Source organism: Girardinichthys multiradiatus, chromosome X, assembly GCF_021462225.1.
Source record: "Girardinichthys multiradiatus isolate DD_20200921_A chromosome X, DD_fGirMul_XY1, whole genome shotgun sequence".
Classification (NCBI taxonomy): Eukaryota; Metazoa; Chordata; class Actinopteri; order Cyprinodontiformes; family Goodeidae; genus Girardinichthys; species Girardinichthys multiradiatus.
In genome coordinates, this window is record NC_061817.1 from 12,980,883 (window position 1) to 12,997,144 (window position 16,262).

General features: G+C 39.8%; 1 protein-coding gene across 4 annotated transcripts in view; it reads left to right on the top strand.

The window, feature by feature from the left end:
* LOC124862757 (ubiquitin carboxyl-terminal hydrolase 43-like) overlaps nucleotides 1-16,262 on the top strand; it is a 113,198-nt gene that overhangs the window by 74,799 nt on the left and 22,137 nt on the right. For all 4 annotated transcript variants that reach the window (XM_047356865.1, XM_047356866.1, XM_047356867.1 and 1 more), the window contains 2 exons: nucleotides 4,041-4,203; nucleotides 7,938-8,049. In XM_047356865.1, the coding sequence (XP_047212821.1) occupies nucleotides 4,041-4,203; nucleotides 7,938-8,049 (275 nt within the window). The remainder of the gene's footprint in view (nucleotides 1-4,040; nucleotides 4,204-7,937; nucleotides 8,050-16,262) is intronic.

Below are 16,262 nucleotides of genomic sequence, written 5' to 3' on the forward strand. Positions count from 1 at the left end.
AGCAAAAATGACATATCCTTGGAGTTAGACTGTAAAATCTTTCCACTTGTATTTAGTCTCTTACATCATCCTCTCCCCTCTAGATATATAATGTTGTCTAATCAAAATTCTGGATTTCTCTTTTATTACAATCACATCTGTGCAATAAAATTGTGTTCATTGACGGGATTATTTATTGCCGATGATTGCTCTAATTTTCCATTCTAATTGATTTATTGGTGTCCTATTTCTACTACTTTTTCCTGAGATGAAGAGAAAGTCTGATTCAACCCCTGCCTGTATAGCTAATGACAGGTTGGTAACTCAGGTATGAATCCAGAAAGACAGAATAAAAGGACTGAGTGCACCCTTTAACCTGATTATTGAGCAGGCAAGTAAGATCTAGTTTGAACTGGTTACTTGTGGTAACTGGAGATGCCTTTTAACAACAGTAAACTGCTGTGCATAAGTATTCACTCATGATAAGCCAGAATTCCAGAAGTGCTATTTGTGAAAGACAAATCTCAGCAATGTCAAGATTCCTATTCTCTGCATTTATACTTAAAAGGGGAAATGCTGCTTCTAAAACTGGTTTTTCTATTTGTCCATCCATCCATCCACTTTAGTTTATCTGTACTCTGTAATCTGTTTATCGGTATTCAGGGTATCATGTCCTGGAGGAGAAACCAGACATGACTCTCTTTAAGCAACAATCTCCACCTCATCCTGTGGTATTTCGAGGGTCACCCGGTTCCCAGGACAGAAAGGAGATATAGTTCCTCAAGTAGGTTCTGGGCCTCCTCCTTACCCATAAATTGCCCAGAAGGGAGGAGTAGCAGCTCTACTCTGATCTCCCCTTTGAAAGACAGGATACCTGACCTTGGCAGAGCCCTTTAGCATTGTTGCCTTCCAGCAAGAAGTTTCCTGTTTCTGGTTGGACTTTGCATGACATCCCAGTGCATGTGTGGGTTCTCTCCAGATACTCCATCTTCCTCCCACAACACAACAAACATGCAGGCCCTTAGGTATAGTGTAAGTGCATGATAGTTTGTCTATCGCCTCACTGGTGTTGGCATGCTAACAGTGGTGTCACAGTGAGCCTTCTAGGAATCTAAAAGTTAGTTGTAATTAGCTCCAACAAAATATTTGATGAAATTGTTAATATTTGTTCTTGGCCTGCTACATTACTGATAGAATTATAAAACACTTGTCATTGCTAACACCACTCTCACTGAGCCACAGGGGCTGTGCTGTTTTGTTAATTTAAATGAAAATATAAAATGTGACTGTGAAGCAATTTAGAAGATAGAATTACACATCAATGATACTAGTTCTCATGTGGCAAAAGAATCAGACCCAAGACTTCCAGTTTGAATGAGTTCTTTAGGCCTTTAGATGTCATTTATTTTACAGCCTCAAAATGTCGTTTTTTTAGAAAAACATGACCTGTTACATCAGATCTGATAGTTTAAAAAGGCTGTGCATGTGTAACCTCTGTCCTATAGAAACTAGTTGCCCCATCCACTTTTTCTGCTCCCTAAATGGCTCAGTGAAAACAGTTGTAGCAATGTGGAGGTGTTTAATTATGGGCTTACTTGACTGTACTTAGTGGTGCTCAACCAGCGTCTCTGTCTGACTCTGAAATACGTTTGAGAACACAGAGGTATAATAAGTTCACAAGCTTTCTGTAGTTACTGAGAGTAGCATCAACAGGTTTGTTGGCCAAACAAAGTTAACTTTTAGTGAGTTATGTAAATTGTAAACTTCTCAGTTTCTCATGAGTAATGCCTTTTCTGTATTGTTGTGGAATAACTCAAACAGTGCAGCAAACACAAACATGACACACACTTTATTTATCTGGGAAAATACGAGATAAATCAAATCAGCTTCTTCATAAAGCTTGTCAGCAAAAGAAAGCATGAAGCGCTTTAACATTTCCTGGTAATGGCTGCACTGATTTAGACTTGACAACACCCGGTGGACCAACGGTACCAGATGACATGGTACAATGACTCTGGAAACTTTCCACAGGACCTCAGGCGGCCTGGATTATGTGCCTCTCTACTCTTTCTACAGACTCTTCGATGATTTTCCAAATGAAAGGCAAATTTTACTTTAATTTGAAAAGAGGACTCTGGACCACTGAGCAACAATCCATTTCTTTATGTTTCTTTACCCCAGGTAAGACGTGTCTGTTGTTGTCTCCAGTTCAGGAGTGGCTTATCAGAAGGAATGTGACGGTTGTAGCCTATGTCCTGGATATGTCTTTGTTTAGAGGCTGACTCCAGCCACAGTACACACACCTTGTGAATCTTCCCTCCAAACTCTTGGATAGGCTTTGCTTCACAACCTTCTCCAGGCTTTGCTTGTGCATCTTTTTCTACAGCACTTTTTCTTTTCACTAATTTCCTTTAATGTGCTTGCATACACCACTCGGAGAACAGTCAGCTTCTTTAGGCATGACATTTTGTGACTTACCTTCTTTGTCAGCTGTCCTGTAGGCAATGACCTTTATAGCATACAGGTTAGGCTTGTGAAGAAACTTACTAAAGTTTTTAAGGATTTTATAATTTACTAAGATGCACCTGTGTAGTCTCTCTAGCAAGTTCTAAGTCTGCTCCAAGGTTCCTCCCAGTGGGACATGCACAAAAAACATCCGAATGGAGAGAACCACAAGACATCCTATCAGCTAACTGACTTTCCCTCTACTGAGGTGAGGTTCCACGTCCATAGAGTCGGATCATCATGCCGTGTACAGGGGGCTTCCCATTACTTTTTAGTGACTTTTTTTTCCACGGATTTCTAGGAGTCAAGGTATGACCACCAGGCATCTCCTAGTAGGCTCCCCACCCAGACCTTGTTCCAGGAGGGTGCCCTGGTCTTCCCAACCTGAAGTAGTTTCAATTGACTACCATTTACTCCTGTCTGTTTGTGGTTGTCTGCAATTAAGATCCTTGAATTGCTCTCAGTCTGACCCCAGATTGCCATAGGAGGGTTAGGGTTACTTAGGTCACCTAGGTCTTGAGAGAATGTCCACATGCATCCCTGGCTATTCCTAATGAGGCAGGATTAAAGGTGACCTCTGCAGGTCAGTGTTGTCTCTTCGCCTATCATTGGCAGCTAATTATTTGTTCTTGCTCTAGAGTTTGCTGTTAATATAAATTAAAGCACATTATTAGGAAAATGTTCTCACTTTCTTGGTTAGAGACGTTAAAAAGTGAAAGACTGCATAATTATCATCATGCTCCTTCTCGTGGGCAAGACACTGCAATCCGAAGTGACATAAAGCTTTGGTGGTTTGAACTAGCTTTGCACTTCATTCTGCTAAAGCTTTGCAAGTTATTTGTGTAAAATGAAGCATGCCCAAACAGAGGCTTGGTGGTTTATGAGAAACTCTGTTATGGCATTTATTTTGTCAATGATGAATCAAGAATCATTGGTGTTTAATAAAACAGGGGTTTTAGGAAGGGATGGCTGTCTTGGCCAATCTATACAATGTTTCAGTGTCTACAAATACAATTTACCATGTGATTTATCACCTTGAACTTCTCTCAAGCTGACCTGGCGTGCCGAGACCCTAATTTGGCTGCTTTTGTGATGACAGAAAAAGGTTGCCACTCTTTGATATCACATTTCCCAGGGATCCTAAAATGTCAGCTTTCCTCTCAGTCAGACACACTCCTCTGCGCTGGAAGAAACACAAGGGAAACTAGGGTGTAGCATTGCTGCCTGGCACCCCACTAGGACAGGATGTGCAGCAGAAGCAGCATCAGATAAGGCCCCCTGCCGATGGAGGAGGCCGCCATTGGTCCATCTGTTACCCCAACTGAATCACCATTCTTCATATAGAAACTGCTGTCTTACCATTTTATACAGCTCAATAATCTGTCTTACTTTGTCGTTTGAGGTGTTAACTTAAGTTCAATCATCCTAATTTTCAGTTAACAAAAACAGTTAAATGTGTGAAATTGCATGTGTTACTATGCAAGCCATTTAAAAAGTGGAGAAATGAAGAGTTCTCCTACCACTTACTGTCTCCTGTCTTTTATCTTTTTACCCAGGGTATCATCACAGCTTGCCGTCATCCCCTTATTCCTCTGGTCCTGAGGGTCAAAGGTTACCATCATCCGGAGCATTATCATCAGAGTTCCTCAACCATGGTGTCCCAGTCAAGATTCTGCTGCTGGTGTGCAATGCTGCTGGAACAGGCCAGCAGACCGTTAGGTATATATGCTAAACCCTGTCCTTACAAACCAATAGTTCAATAACAGCTTAGAAATCATACTAATGTACTGAAGACCAGTGCTGGGGATGTTACTTTAAAAAAGTAATTAGTTATACTTACTAGTTACTTCTCCCAAAACGTGACTGAGTTAGTAACTGGGTTAGTCCAATATAAAAGTAACTAGTTAACAGGGAAAGTAACTATTGCGTTACTTTTTTTGTTTAAATATGTCTACGAATTTAGATTTTTTTTTTAAGGTTTCACAAGCCAGTTGCATATAGTGGAATTACATAGACAAGTACTTACACCGAACATTTAATATTTACTTCACATGTACGTTCTTGCCTTTTACCTGAAGGAGAATAACGTAGTGTCTGTACTTCCACTTTGAAGACCCGCCATTGTTGCAGCTTACATCTGCTAGTTTGCCTGAGCAGGGCTGCCATGTGCGTTTGTGGTTTGTGTGTAAACTGAACCCTGCCTCTGATTCAATTCAAATTCAAAAATACTTTATTAATCCCAAATGGAAATTAAATTAACTAATTAAATTAAATGATTAAAATATTAAATGATTGGGCTACAATGAAAGCTTACTCTACCTTAGCCAATCATCATCACTTATGCGATTGTCTCCCCTCTCGCTCCTTCCGTCACCAAAGAAAAAAAACGTAGCTCCTGTGGCTGTGAGCCACAACAGATGACAAGAGCTTCAATAAGTAGCTTTAGTTTATAACGCGCCCCATTTAATTGTCAGTAATAGTAACAGCGTTGCAACAATGGAAAAAGTCATTTGTCAGATTACTCATTACTGAAAAATGTAACGCGGTTTATTTACCGCCGTTATTCCCATCACTGCTGGAGACATGTCAAGTTTGAGTTTAAAACCTAAAGTGTATCTGATTTAATGTAGCTTGCTAGCATTGGGGTTTCAAACTGTGCTTGTTAATAACCATCAGGTTATTTTAATCCACTTTGATGCCCTACAGACAACAAAGTTACACAAAACCCCAAAACACTGAAAAATAAGGTACATTACACTTGTAAGACACTGTGATAGTCTCATGTCTGAACACAGTTCCTCATCCAGAGATTATGCAAGTGGATTGGGGATTTGTCTTCAGGCTGTAGAGAGCCTTGTTCTGCTGTGAAAAGAAGATAGTAAACATCCTAGGACTCCAGACATTCTACAACTAAGATTTTGGCAAGTTTTCATTAGTGCATTTTTCTTACAAATGTGGCACCATTTAATGGGAAATATACAGATTTCAAACTGTACAGATGTATAAGAAATAATCTAAACACAAATTTTCTTACTTTTTGAAATAAGTTTATTTTTGTTTTCTGTGCATCTAAAAATTATGAAGTTTTAAATGAACACAGTTAAAGCAATGTCAAAACAAAAATGCAAGAAAGCAAAGTAAAAATAAATAAAGCCTCTTAGCCTGTCTTTACTGACTTTAATACCAAATATTAAACAAAAGGCTATTGTTATATTCAGTAAACAACTCTGTTCTCTAGTTGAACTAAAGTCATTAACACAACCCTAATAATGTTAACATTATTATTTAGCATTACTTTACCATCTTACATCGCCTATTTTACATTGTGGAGGAGTTTAGTCAAGTTTGATCAGGTTGTTGTACAGTTCGAAATGGCGACCTGTGAGGCTCCTTCTGAGGCTCTTCTTTAACCAGACAACCTGGAAAACATGTTTTGACCCAAAGCATTTCAGTGTAAATTGTTTTAATTTCCTGAAAGCCTCTATAAGGCCAATATGGTTTAAACTATAACTATTAATGTAGTGTATAAGGTCCTGTTTACACAACAAAGATCCAATGAAAACGTGATTTTTTTCCCCCCAGTTTCTGTTGACACGTCTACATGATAGCTATTTAATTACGATCTCTGATCCGCATGGCAACAGAAGATGGTGTAATTCCTCAGCAAGCCACTAGTAGGCTGTAGGTTATTTGAAACTCAACATTTTGAAATTGTGCCATTTTCAGAGATGTGCATCGCTGTCATGTAAACGAAGAGCAATTAAACTTTTCTGTTTTCATCAGAAAACATTGCTGTGTAAACGTGGCCTTAATATGAGCAAATTAAAGTACAAATTTACATTTTTTACTTTATGCTAATAAACATCAACATGGCATGGTCTCTCTTTTACTTTTTTTGCTAGTTCTTTTTATTTTACAACATGCCAACTACAAAGGAAGGTTTTGTTGCTATATTTAAGTAACCTATTACTGCCCTGATCCACTTAAAAAGCTAGTGCTCATGATATGTTTCTCTTCTCTGCAGCACAGAAAGCATTTATAGTTCTCCACTATAGAATAAGCTCAAACTGATTTGGTTCTCAGTGAGATTAGTTCCAAGTCAAACAACCGAGGGCTCTAACATGTAAGTATGATGAGAAGATCCATCATCCAGTCCAAAGAGATCCTAATAGGTGAACTGGCCAACACCGCAGTGGAAAGATTTGATCTCATCCATGAGGGCTGTAATCTCTATTTCGCCTTCAGATGCCTTTCTGTCATTGCTCAATCCACCCACATATCCCCCTGTCATCAGATGACAGCTGGAGAGCCCAACCTCACCAAGAACTTGAGATTGGAGTCATATTTCTCATTCCCAGGTCTTTGTAGAATAACATCACATGTACATCAACAAAAAAAAACAGCGTGAAACTCTCGACTTTGTTTATGTCTCTGAGCTGTGAAACCATGTTTAATGTGGAAACATTCCAAATGTTCACTGTTCTTATCTCTCTTCAAAGTTAGAATCAAATCTGTGATGTTTCACTTTGGTCACACTTTTCTGCCTGTTCTCTTTGTTGAGGCAGGTGAAAACATAAACACACTGAATTCCTGAATTCTCAGACTCTGTGGAGAGATTTTGCCTGATGTGCAGCATTTTTCTTATGGGTGATCATTTCCCAACGCTGTGGCTGGGATCAGAGCTTGTCCGGGACATGGACTGTAACCTTTGCATTCCTTGTGTTAAGCCACTCCTGAGGCATGTCTTATCTGGGCTAAGCTGAAAAATGTCTGGACTGCTGCTGTTAAAGCACCCAGAGCTTCCTTTACACCTCAGCAGAGCCATGCCAGGCTGCATTAATGCTGTAATTCATGTGATAGGAGTTCCTATCAGTATACACCTGCATTGCAGGTGTATACTGTAAATATAAGATACCAGTAAATATAAGACAGACATTTCTGTATTAAAATCCTTTATTATTGATCTTATAAAATGTAATTTTCAGAGAAACAAAATTAAAGGGGTTTATTAGCTCTTTATCGTCAAAATTAACACTAAAATGGCAATCTGTGTACAATGAATCCACCTAATATACCAGTGTGCTGTATGTCAGTCTGCCACGTTACACGTGACCTCTTGCCGTCCTCTTGATGCATGACATGTTCAGACCAGCTTCTGGTGTAGCGTCTCACAAACAAATAATGAAAATGCAAAGAAAATAAGGATATGTTGTTAGTATTATATAACTTTATGGCTTTGAAACAAATTAAATAACTTTTTGTCTGTATGCACATCTGTTTTATAGACATACTACAATGACAGTTGTGTGCCAGTGCACCCTATGAATATAAAGAATAATTTAATCAACGTTATAAATGACCACGGCTAATATGGTTTTGTTAAATAGTATGGCTATATATATATATTTTTTTTTTTTCCACTATGTGACATCAATTACCTTTATGTGTTGAAGGTTTGGACCTCCATTCTTAATGAGGGAGGATCGGTCTATTTCCTGGGACCAACTCCAACAAAGCATCCTCAGCAAGCTCTATTACCTGATGATCAACGGTGCCCATGCCCAGGTAATCAGCTTACGCTAACAGTTATGTGACAATGAATACAAAGATGTTTTGTTTTGCTTCTATTGTTCTATTTTTCTGTCCAAAATGGCCGGTAGGCACCTATTTAACGGACAAAAAGTATTACACCATCGTCACGCAAAGCAAAGTAGGCAGCAAATGGGGTTGGTAAGCATTGTAGCTGGTATTCATTTATTGGCATCTCCTGAAATCTCAAAGCAACAATAAAACAATGTATGGCAATAATTCAAATAGGATATGAAAAAGGGTGAAATAATCATCCATCCATGAGACTTATAAAACCTATATTGAGTGTCCATGTGTTAATGTGGGTGTGTTGTGAGTACTGGCTGGAGCTGGGACACAGCTCCCACCTGCCATGCCGGCTGGCGCACCTGTTCCTGAGCAGGTTTATTGGCTCGAGAGACAGGAAAGTACGCCTGCTCAATACCGCTGGGTTTTACTGGTGGGAAAAGAGGCGCAAGCTGGAGACAGGGAACTGCTGGTGAATGTCTCACAGCTCTCGGCGGCACATCAAAGCACAGTGAACTGGTCCATGGCCACATCATATTGCAATGGAGAAATGCAAACAGAGGACAAACTGGTTTTACTGGAGCAGCAAAGTATGTTTCTCCACTGCCCTACTGAATTCAGCAACATTAGGATATTTTTAATATAACAAGGAAACGTTTATTGCAACTGTTTTTTTAAAACAAAACAAGTCAATTTTTAAAATATTTTGACTTAATTCATTAGTTAATGCTGTGCCTTGCAAAAGTATTAACACTCATTGAACTTTTTCACATTTTGACATGCCTCAAACACAAACTTTAATGTATTTTATTGGGATTTTATGCGATAGACCAACACAAGGATCCCACAGCATGACACTGCCACCACCAAATTTCACAATGGTGATGGTGTGGTCAGGTTCGTGTGCAATATTCGTTTTCCATGCAAAAGCATGGAGGCCAAAACATTCAATGCTGGTCTCATCTGACCAGCTCATCTTCTTGCACATGTTTGCTGTGTCCCCTACATGACCTGTAACAAACTTGCACAGTTGTGTGCACCAAATTTTATTTAGGGGTATCATAGTAAATGGGGCTAAATACAAATGCATGCCACACTTTCCATATTTCCATTTTTGAAACATTTTGCAAACCATGCATCATTTTTCTATGAGCTACTTTGTGTTGGTCTATCACATATCATCCCATTAAAATGCTGTTCTAATGTGACAAAATGTGAAAAAGTTTCAGGGCATTTTCAAATGCAAATTCTTATTACTTTTTCTAAAAAATAAAAATGGTCTGTTATTAGCTGAACCTTATCTGATACACTGTACTGACAAATGTTTTTGGTCACTAACGCCCCCATATATGAGCTTGAGGGACATCCCATTCTTAATTCATAGAGTTTAAAATGATGTCAGACCACGCTTGCAACTATAACAGCTTTAACTCTTCTGGGAAGGCTTTCCACAATATTTAGGAGGGTCTTTATGAACATTTTCATCCTTTCCTCTTGATGTGTATTTGTAAGGTCAGACACTGATGTTGGATGAGAAGGCTTGGCTCGCAGTTTTCTCTTTAATTCATCCCTAAGGTGTTTCATAGGATTGAGGTCAGGACTCTTCCACATTAAACTCTCTCCTCCATGTTTTTATGGACTTTGCTTTGAGCACTGGTGCACAGTCTTGTTGGAACAGTAAGTAGCCATTCCTAAAATGTTCTGACATGGTTGAGAGCATGAAATTGTTTAAAATGTCTTGGTATTCCCACGCCTTATGAGTTCCTTTGATTGGAATTAAGAGGCAGAGCCCAGCTCTCAAGCAAACAGACGCACTTTATACTCCCTTCTGCACCAAACAGACACAATGTAGTCAGGCAAGTGATGTCTGCAACCATCAAACCCAGACTCATCAATTGGGATACCAGACAAAGAGGCTTGATTTGCTTCTCCAGAGAACAGATCTCCAATGTTCTAGAGTCCAGTGTAAGTGTTCTTTAAACCTCTGCATCTGACATTTTGCATTGCACTTAGTGGTGTTAGGCTTGGATGCAGCTGCTGGCCCATGGAAGCCCATTCCACGAAGCTCACTACTCATTTTGTTAATCTGAAGGCCAGGTTAAGTTCGGAGATCTGCAGCTTCTTACTCTGCCGAAAGAGGATGACCTCTGTGCACCATGTGTCGCATCCTCTGCTGACCACTCACTGTGATTTTACATGGCCTACCACTTGATGGCGGATTTGCTGTCAATCCCAATCATAGTTTTCCATATACCTCAATCCACTCTGTTATAATGCCACACTCAGCTGACCGTGGTACATGTCGTAGTGAGGTTATTTTCCGACTGGATCCTATCACAGTACCACACTGGAATTCACTGAGCTCCTGAGAGCGAACCATTTTTTCACATATATTTTGAGAAGCAGTGTGTATGCATAGGTTATGGATTTTACACACAGGTGGCCATGGAGGTGATGGGAACACCTTAATCCAATCAATGAATGCAATGTTGCTTTTGCTATTATAGACAGAAGTCCATTTTAATGAACTTTAATTGAGCACCCAGTCAATCTCTTCAGCTTATCTAGCAAACAATGGGTCGTTGTGTTTCCACTGCTGCTGTCACTAGTGTAAAACCAGGGAAATAATGATGCAAATGCAAACAGCAAAGTGTGGCTTGCTTAGATGCAGCCCTGCTGTTCATATGGTCAAATCAATTATTTACTTCCCTGGAGATAAATGGTCCTTTCAGTTCCTTGTTTGTTTGCTGTTTTCCTTATAATGAAGACAGTCCTGGGTTTTACCGTGAATTTCTGCAGCAGCTTGGTGTCAGTCTTGTAGCCAAACAGAACTACATTCATGCTTTTCTCTCTGCATCAAGCCAGGTGACACTTACTGTAGATGCAATGTGCACACCATGTACAGGATTAAATGTACAAGAACACTGTCGTTGTGCTCTCCAAGACAGCAGAAGAAAAGAAGAAGCAGATGCAATGTATTCACAAATTCATTCAGAGATCTTCAGTCTCACGTGTGCCCCATGCTGTCAGCCATTTAATTAAAACCAAGCTCATAAAGTATAATCAGTTTGCTGGTAGACAACAAGAAAGCAATGCTCAGTGCAGATGTTTGCTCCAAACCTTTCATCTCTACAGCATCTGTGGTTTGCTTGCATCATCAAATTGTACTTACAAGTGGATTTTTGCACCTTTGACTAATTTTCGTTTCAGCAGTGGTGCTTAAATGTCACTTTTAACAACCATTTTCAATGTTGCTTACTTCATTTAGCTGCTTTTTTAGCAGTGATAAATGAGCGCAGACTGAATTCTGAAAACAAGGTCCTCGAAAGTCAATAAACAAAGCAGCAAATCTAAAGGCAACATGGCAACGCTAATTGTGGTATTACAAAGCAGAAGGCACTTCATTCCAAATTTTCTGAGCTAAAACCAGGTTGTTCTGAGATTGCAAGTTTTATTTTCTCGATTTGACACCATAATTGACTTTTTATACCTGGGGGCAAGCTTGATCTTCTTCCTTGAAAACAGCATTGCAGAGAGGAAGATAAATGTCTTTCAGCTCCTAGCATCCACAGATGCTAAGAGCTTATTGGAGAGGTGTTCCCTCATTGGTTCAACCTGGAAGTTGATTCTTGGAGAGAGCAACCCCAACTCTTAAACCACCAGAACCATACCAGAATAGAGTGCTTCTCACCATCTTCCTCACGTTTCAAGATCAGGAGTGGGTCCACCATTTCCTGAGACAGCAGGACATCACACATGAGTAAAACAGGCTCTTCTTTGCTGGAGATGTTTCAGCTGAGACCATGAGGCAAAATCTCAAAATTCAGCACAATAAAGGGACTCGTCGAAAAGAGAATCTTCCTTGGATTTCAGTAAAATCCCTGCAAGATGAGGATTCTCTGCAACCGGAAAATACACCTGGGTATTTTCATCATAAAAATAGAAAAAACACAGCTAAGTTGTCTGAATATCTACTCGATTCCTCATAAATATCCATCCAAATCTAGGAGGATATATTTTTTCCTCTGGCTGTAAGTATTGTGAAGAAACTTACTTAAGCTTCATTTGATTTCATCAGTTATGACTAATCAAACATTAGAGAGCATTCAACAAACTAAATATGTGTGTAAAAATAGCTCATTCTAAGTAGCCATCTACTATATTGGTTGCGTTCTGCTGTCCAAGCTCAAACATCATAATTAAACACTGCTTTATGCAAGTGTTGTTCCTGGATGTCTTTTGGTTTGTCAGGTTCAAACATTCTTCCCTGCTAAAAGCTAAAAATCAATTTATCTACGTTCAAAGGCAAGACAAGGATTTTCTCACGCTCCTCTGACTGGAGCCCTGACAGAATTTCACCTGGAAACTGTCCAGATATACGCTGCTTACATCTACATGACCTGTTCTACACTTGTGTTGGCTTATATTAATATTTATCTCCATTATTCCACCTTATAGGAAAATAAAGAAAGCAGGTAAAGATAAATTACAATATGTAGATTTTTCTGTTTGTGGGTTGGATCTGTAGATGTTTTTGTTTCCACTTTCCATGTTTGATGAGTCATTTATTTCAGACCGGTTTATGTTCAAATTTGTAGCATCTGGGCTGGCAGGATTAATCAGTTTGTTAGTTAGGATAATGTTAGCTTTTTGGGAGGTAATTGTTTGGGGGTTTTCTTGCATGAGTATATGTATTTTAAATCACCTGAAGACGCTGTTTCAGTTTGTGACTTCATGGAAAATCAAAGGCAATCAACCAAGAGATCAGGAAGAGAACTGTAGACTATAACTGAGCACTAAAGCTTGCCTTGAAGGTGTAACATTCGTCTGCTTGAACATTGATATGCAAGTCTATACACCATTAAAGTGTTCGAACATCATACTGTTCAGGAAGAAGACGGGTTTTGTCTCCCAGAATAGAACACGGTTTGATGGAAGATGTTGGTAACAACCTCAGATCAAAAATCAAAAGACATTGTAAAAAGGCTGGCTGAAGCTGGAAAAAGAGTGACATTGTCTACAGTTAAACGAGTCCTGTACCCATATGGGCTGAAAGACCACACAGTGAGGAAGAAGCCATTACTCCAAAGGCTAATTACAGTTTGCAAATACACTAATTTAGAAAGATCTTAATTTTTGTAGGGTTTGAGGTTATAGGCAAGTGCTTGACTATAATGGCCCTCATAACATTTATAGGAAAGGGGGGTGCTTGTGAGCTTGAGAACACCATCCCAACTGTGAAGTATGAGATGGGTAAAATTATGTAGGTGTTTGTCCATGTTTTGTAGTTGACATTAAAGCCCCAATCTCCATCCCATCGAAATTCTGTGAGGTGTGTGCGAGCAGGGCGGCCTACACATATGGCTTAGTTTTACCTGTTCTGTTAGGGGTAATACTCCATCAAGCTACTGGGAGAGGCTTTTTGAAGAAAACCCATCACATTTGACTTCTCATGCAGTTTAAAAGCCAGTCCCAGCAAATAATAAGGAAATGAAAGTAAACTTGTGAATATGACAAATGTTAATAGAAATGCTAACAAATTATCTTTCTCATTATTCTGGCATTTAGTTTATAATTATTTTGGTAATCTGAACTCCCCTTACACATATACATGTATATTTAGATGTATTTATATGTTAGAAGAGCTACAATAAGACCTGAACGGCAGTAATGTTTAAGCAGCTCTATGGATTGCATATGTTTGACAATAATCTTCCGATTTTCCTTTCAGAATTGTACTTTCCAGGTTGCTTCTTGTGTTGAGGATTTCAATATTTTCCAGAAATGTCGTACTATGGTGGTTGTCATCACAAACATCCTGCTGGTCTGCAGTTTTTCACACAGGTCGGGTGGCTGATCCCAGCTGGCGGATCCACAGCAGATCTTAGCAGAACAAGAGGAAATCAATTTAATTTTTGCAAAGCATTCCTTTATCCCTACAGTCTATGCAGATCCCAGAGTAATATCTTTGTGCCTCAGGGGAGAGGAGAGATATTAGCACCTTATTTGTGTTTTCATTTTCTTTCCAGCTCATATTTTTCAATCAAATTGAAGGGATTTTGAGAGAGAACACTGATTGTCTTGAGGTACAGCACACACCAAAAGTGTGGACACACCTCATTCAAAGAATTTTCTTTATTTTCATGACTATGAATATTGTAGCTTCACACTGAAGGCATGAAAACTATGAATTAACACATGTGGAATTATATACTGAACAAAAAACAAATGAAAATATGTCTTATATTCTAGGTTCTTCAAAGTAGCCACCTTTTGCTTTGATTACTGCTCCGCACACTCTTGGCATCCTGTTGATGAGCTTCAAGAGGTAGTCACCTGAAATGGTTTTCACTTCACAGGTGTGCCCTGTCAGGTTTAATAAGTGGGATTTCAAGCCTTATAAATGGGGTTGGGACCATCAGTTGTGTTGTGCAGGAGGTGGATACAGTACACAGCTGATAGTCCTGTTAGAATTTGTATTATGGCAAGAAAAAAGCAGCTAAGTAAAGAAAAACGAATGGCCATCATTACTTTAAGAAATGAAGGTCAGTCAGTCCGAACAATTGGGAGAACTTTGAAAGTGTCCCCAAGTGCAGTCGCAAAAACCATCAAGCGCTACAAAGAAAGTGGCTCACATGAGGACCGCCCCAGGAAAGGAAGACCAAGAGTCACCTCTGCTGCGGACGATAAGTTCATCTGAGTCACCAGCCTCAGAAATCACAGGTTAACAGCAGCTCAGATTAGAGAACAGGTCAATGCCACACAGAGTTCTAGCAGCAGATACATCTCTAGAACAACTGTTAAGAGGAGACTGTGTGAATCAGGCCTTCATGGTAAAATAGCTGCTAGGAAACCACTGCTGAGGACAGGCAACAAGCAGAAGAGACTTGTTTGGGCTAAAGAACACAAGGAATGGACATTAGACCAGTGGAAATCTGTGCTTTGGTCTGATGAGTCCAAGTTTGAGATCTTTGGTTCCAACCACCGTGTCTTTGTGCGGCACAGAAGAGGTGAACGGATGGACTCTACATGCCTGGTTCCCACTGTGAAGCATGGAGGAGGAGGTGTGATGATGTTGGGTTGCTTTGCTGGTGATACTGTTGGGGATTTATTCAAAATTGAAGGCATACTGAACCAGCATGGCTACCACAGCATCTTGCAGCGGCATGTTATTCCATCTGGTTTGCGTTTAGTTGGACCATCATTTATTTTTCAACAGGACAATGACCCCAAACACACCTCCAGGCTGTGTAAGGGCTATTTGACCAAGAAGGAGAGTGATGGGGTGCTGCGCCAGATGACCTGGCCTCCACAGTCTCCGGACCTGAACCCAATCGAGATGGTTTGGGGTGAGCTGGACTGCAGAGTGAAGGCAAAAGGGCCAACAAGTGCTAAGCACTTGTTGGCGGCGGTGGCACAGGGGTGGATGGGGTGGTACCCATGTACCGAGACCTTAGTCCTCAATGCAGTTGTCACGTGTTCGAGTCCCATTGACCTTTGCATCATTTCTACCCCCTCTCTCTCCACCCCATTTTCTGTCAGCTCACTTTCAGAAAAACTTGAAAATAAAGACTAGTGCCACAAAAAAAAATCCAAAAGTTTACACAGTTGTTGGTGGAGATAGAGCAGACTGGTGAATCACCATAGGCAGGCTGCACACAGCTATTGTTTGGCTAAAGAAAACAGCAACAAACCTAATAGCATTGAGTTGTAAAATTGTCGCCTGTTAATATCCAATAACATGGCGTTGTCTACCTCTGATTTAAAGATTTACATTTTGAGTTGTTCTAAGCAACTAAAATTAGCTTAAACACAATGCTCATCTGACAAGCTGTTATTCATCCACCTATACAAGGACCTTAATTTCTACCTAGTTCAGGGATCTGACATACTTCCACTACAGATAAGAAAATTACTACAGATAGTTACTGCACAGAACCTCAGAACGTAATTTCAAAACATTTAATCTAACCCTAAAACTGCCTACAGATTTGCAGGAGACTGCTGTTGAGTTGTTGCTGCTCTCTCAGTTGAACAATCTCCATTTTCCAACACAAAATTACATTGGTGAAGGCTGCCAGCTGTATCAATCCACCAGGAATCTTCCGGAATAATTTCCAAACAACTACAAGAACTGGAAAAGCACAGAAATTTACAATCTTTGATGCCACTGAACAAATAAC